The following is a 3,029-nucleotide window of genomic DNA, read 5'->3' on the forward strand; positions in this document are numbered from 1 at the left end:
GACTTTTTTTTCTCGGAATTCTGACTTTAATCTTAGAATTCTGTCTTTTCTCGGAATTCTGAGTTTAATCTTAGAATTCTGTCTTTAATCTCAGACTTCTGACTTTAATCTGAGAATTGTGGATCTTAATGTAGATGGGCACCATGAAGGCAGAGATGTGGAGAACTCAGCTTCACTGACAAAGATGTGAGTCGTTTGGAGGGTCAGTAACACAAAAAATGGAAAATAACTGAATTTAACTTTTTTTTATTTTTCCAGTGGCCCTAATCCTCTTCCATAGATCCAGGTCACATCTGGGCGAAAAAAATCATATTTGGGTGACTTCAGGCTGCTGAACGTAGCTTTAGTTGTGCAGACATTTTCTTTTATGTCTGCTGAGGAATTTAAATGTCACTTTAGAAAAAAATGTGCCTCCTGTTTACGTCTTTACAACAAATCTTAAATAGCTTTTAATTTTCTTAGAACTAAATGAATCATGAATGTATTCTCTGTCTAACAGCTGTGGATTTGTGAAGTTAAAAGGCGCTGAACGTGATTTAAGGTGGTCTGTTAGTTAAGTCGTGGAATGCAGATTAATACAATTTTTTGGTCTCTGCTGAAACCAAAGCAGCGTTCCTGCTTTCTGCTGTTTTCTAGATAATGTGCTTTTTTTTATTGAATAGTATTAATATCAGGAATTATAGTTTTTAATATTCAACCCTTCTTTAAATGTGCTCTGATCCTCATTGCCTTACCTCTCTTCCTCACTCAGTCCTTTCTTTTAAAGTCCATCATTTCGTTTGACCGATCAGATTAACCTCTAAGCCCGGTTCATGGTTCGCCCAGTTGGGATAAAGCTGGACAGCTGGAGCGAAGCTGTGCTTCTGATGTTCTTCTCCTGCCTGCACCGACAGAGGACCTGCATCCCAGTGGATCCTGGTACCTCAACCCCTCGATTGAAGGTCGCACATTTGCAGCCTGGATGCAGAGCAAAGTTAGACTCCACATGCAGCGGCTGAAGTAGACGCAGCACAGGACAGTCTGCTCGGTCCTGCTTCTGATTTCAGGTCCTGGCTAGTCTCTGGTTCTGTTTGCTCCACCAGAAAGCCCTCGCCTCCATCCCTGCCTTCTGCGGCCTCTCCGCTCGCCAGCTGCATCATCCTCAAGTTGATGGAGCCGTAAGTCCTCTTGGGTCGGACGAAGGCCGCTCGACGTCTATACATCTCCCCGCGGCAGATGGAGACCATGAGCAGAACCGACAGAAACATCCCCCCCAGAGTCAGCAGACCCAGGCCCGCGATGATGCACTTGTCCAGGTGGGAGCCCAGCTGGGCGTAGTACATCTCAAGCTTCTCCATCTGACGCGCCGACACAGAATCCGGATCGACCTTGGCCTCCCTGGGGATGGTGTAGGCGATGACCACCAGCACGATCCCGCTCACCAGGAACACCAGCGCCAGGATGAAGCCGTAGTCCGCAGAGTGATCGTCGGCTGGGCTGAACGCTGGGAATCCTCCTCCGTCCTCCTGCCCTCCGCCGACTCCTTCCTCCTCATCGTACGACTGTGGAGAAACCGGCTGCTTCTGTTGGAGGGGAGCAAATAGAAGAAGGAGAGATAGAGGACTGGATTTCAAGAAGCAGCAAAGTTTAAACAAGATTATAGATTAAAACAAACAAGAAAACATAGAAAAAGAAGCAAGATAGTCTGTCCTGTTGTGTTTATCCTCCCTGTTGGATTTCAGATCTACCCTAAGATGAAATCTGGCTGCAGTGCAGCGGTTTGTTCACCGCCCACCGTATGATTCTATTCTATTCACTTTATTTCTATAGCTCCAATTCACATCATGTCATCTCAGGTCCCTTTCCAGTTCACCAGATCATCCAGTCAGATTATTTCAAAGTTTTCTATCTAAGGAAAACCAGCTGATTGCATCGACTCATTGACTCTTCAGTAATCCCTCACACTAAGCATGCTTGTAGCGACAGTGGAGAGGAAAAACTCCCTTTGAACAGGAAGAAACCTCCAGCAGAACTGGTGATCTGTTTCTAAAACAAGACATAAACAAACAAACCCGAATTCATCTCTTGGTAGCAGAAAACCAGCACAAAAAAAAAGTCCAGTGAGTTGGATCATCTTTCTTTTTCAAAAAAGGTTTAATGGGAAGCTAAATACTGAATCATAAACTCAACGTCAGTGAGTTTAGATCAGGAACGCATGAAAGCCGCCGCTGGTTTACAGTATAACAAAAACTTAAAATGCTCTTCTGTGTGATGAGTTATGGAAAGATAAGAAATTTAGACTAAAGTGCGGAATTAAACCAACATTAACTGTAAAACCAAGTCATTTTCCAGATTTATATTTCACTCACTTTACTGGTTCTTAAAGTTGAAGTCTGATTAACCTCGGAAGCAGCCGACCCCAGCTCATCCTCCTCAGCACGGTCCACATCCTCGTCCTGCTGGTAGGAGGCGTTCTCAAAGCCTCTGGCTCTACAGGGCCCCCCGACCGCTGTCCAGGGGGCAGAGGTCGCCGTAGGGGGCGGGCCTTTCCGACCTCCTCGCAGCTCGCGGAGCTCCACGGCGTTCAGAGACGTCTCCATCAGTGTTGGCTCGTGTCTTCATCAAACCTCTGATCCCACTTTGTCCTCACTGATTGATCACATGGAAAGGAGGAGTCAGCAGAGGTTAAAGGTCACCTCGTTCACATGCAGTCACCTTTACTTAGAACATGCGCTCCTATCAGGCTCGTTTGTCAGATTGAAAGTAGCTTTTAAAGCAGGTATTAAAGGGACAGTGTTCCACTAATTGGGCTTTTCTTTTTTTATCAAATATTCTTTAATACATATTCTGCCACATTAAGAAATAAAAGTGTTCCTATAGCTGAGAATGAGTTTCTAAATGCACAGGTGGCAGTTTACCTTTTCATGCTGATACAGAGGCATCATGGGAAATATTACTGCTGTAAAGTACATATAAATACTTAGTAGCTTTTTCCTGTATCTGTAATTGGCGCTTTTTTTCCCAAAGTACTGTATTTTCGAGACTGTAAG

At 44.6% G+C, this 3,029-nt stretch overlaps 1 protein-coding gene across 1 annotated transcript; it reads right to left on the minus strand.

The window, feature by feature from the left end:
* Positions 1 to 103: 103 nt before the first annotated feature.
* tmem74b (transmembrane protein 74B) lies at positions 104 to 2,624 on the minus strand. The gene is made up of 2 exons (XM_015395429.1): positions 2,349 to 2,624; positions 104 to 1,562 (listed from the first exon to the last, which is right to left on the minus strand). The coding sequence occupies exons 1-2, from the start codon at positions 2,577 to 2,579 to the stop codon at positions 975 to 977; spliced, it is 819 nt and encodes a 272-aa protein (XP_015250915.1). The 5' UTR covers positions 2,580 to 2,624; the 3' UTR covers positions 104 to 974.
* Between the last annotated feature and the right edge of the window lie 405 nt (positions 2,625 to 3,029).

This window comes from Cyprinodon variegatus, unplaced genomic scaffold (assembly GCF_000732505.1).
Source record: "Cyprinodon variegatus isolate N-32 unplaced genomic scaffold, C_variegatus-1.0 Scaffold740, whole genome shotgun sequence".
NCBI classification, from domain to species: domain Eukaryota; kingdom Metazoa; phylum Chordata; class Actinopteri; order Cyprinodontiformes; family Cyprinodontidae; genus Cyprinodon; species Cyprinodon variegatus.

Excerpts from the sequence above, each read along its gene's own strand:
- tmem74b (XM_015395429.1), bottom strand. The coding sequence starts at position 2,579 with ATGGAGACGTCTCTGAACGCCGTGGAGCTCCGCGAGCTGCGAGGAGGT. Across the intron at positions 1,563-2,348 it reads CAACTTTAAGAACCAGTAAA|AAGCAGCCGGTTTCTCCACA; the intron begins GTGAGTGAAATA and ends CCCCTCCAACAG.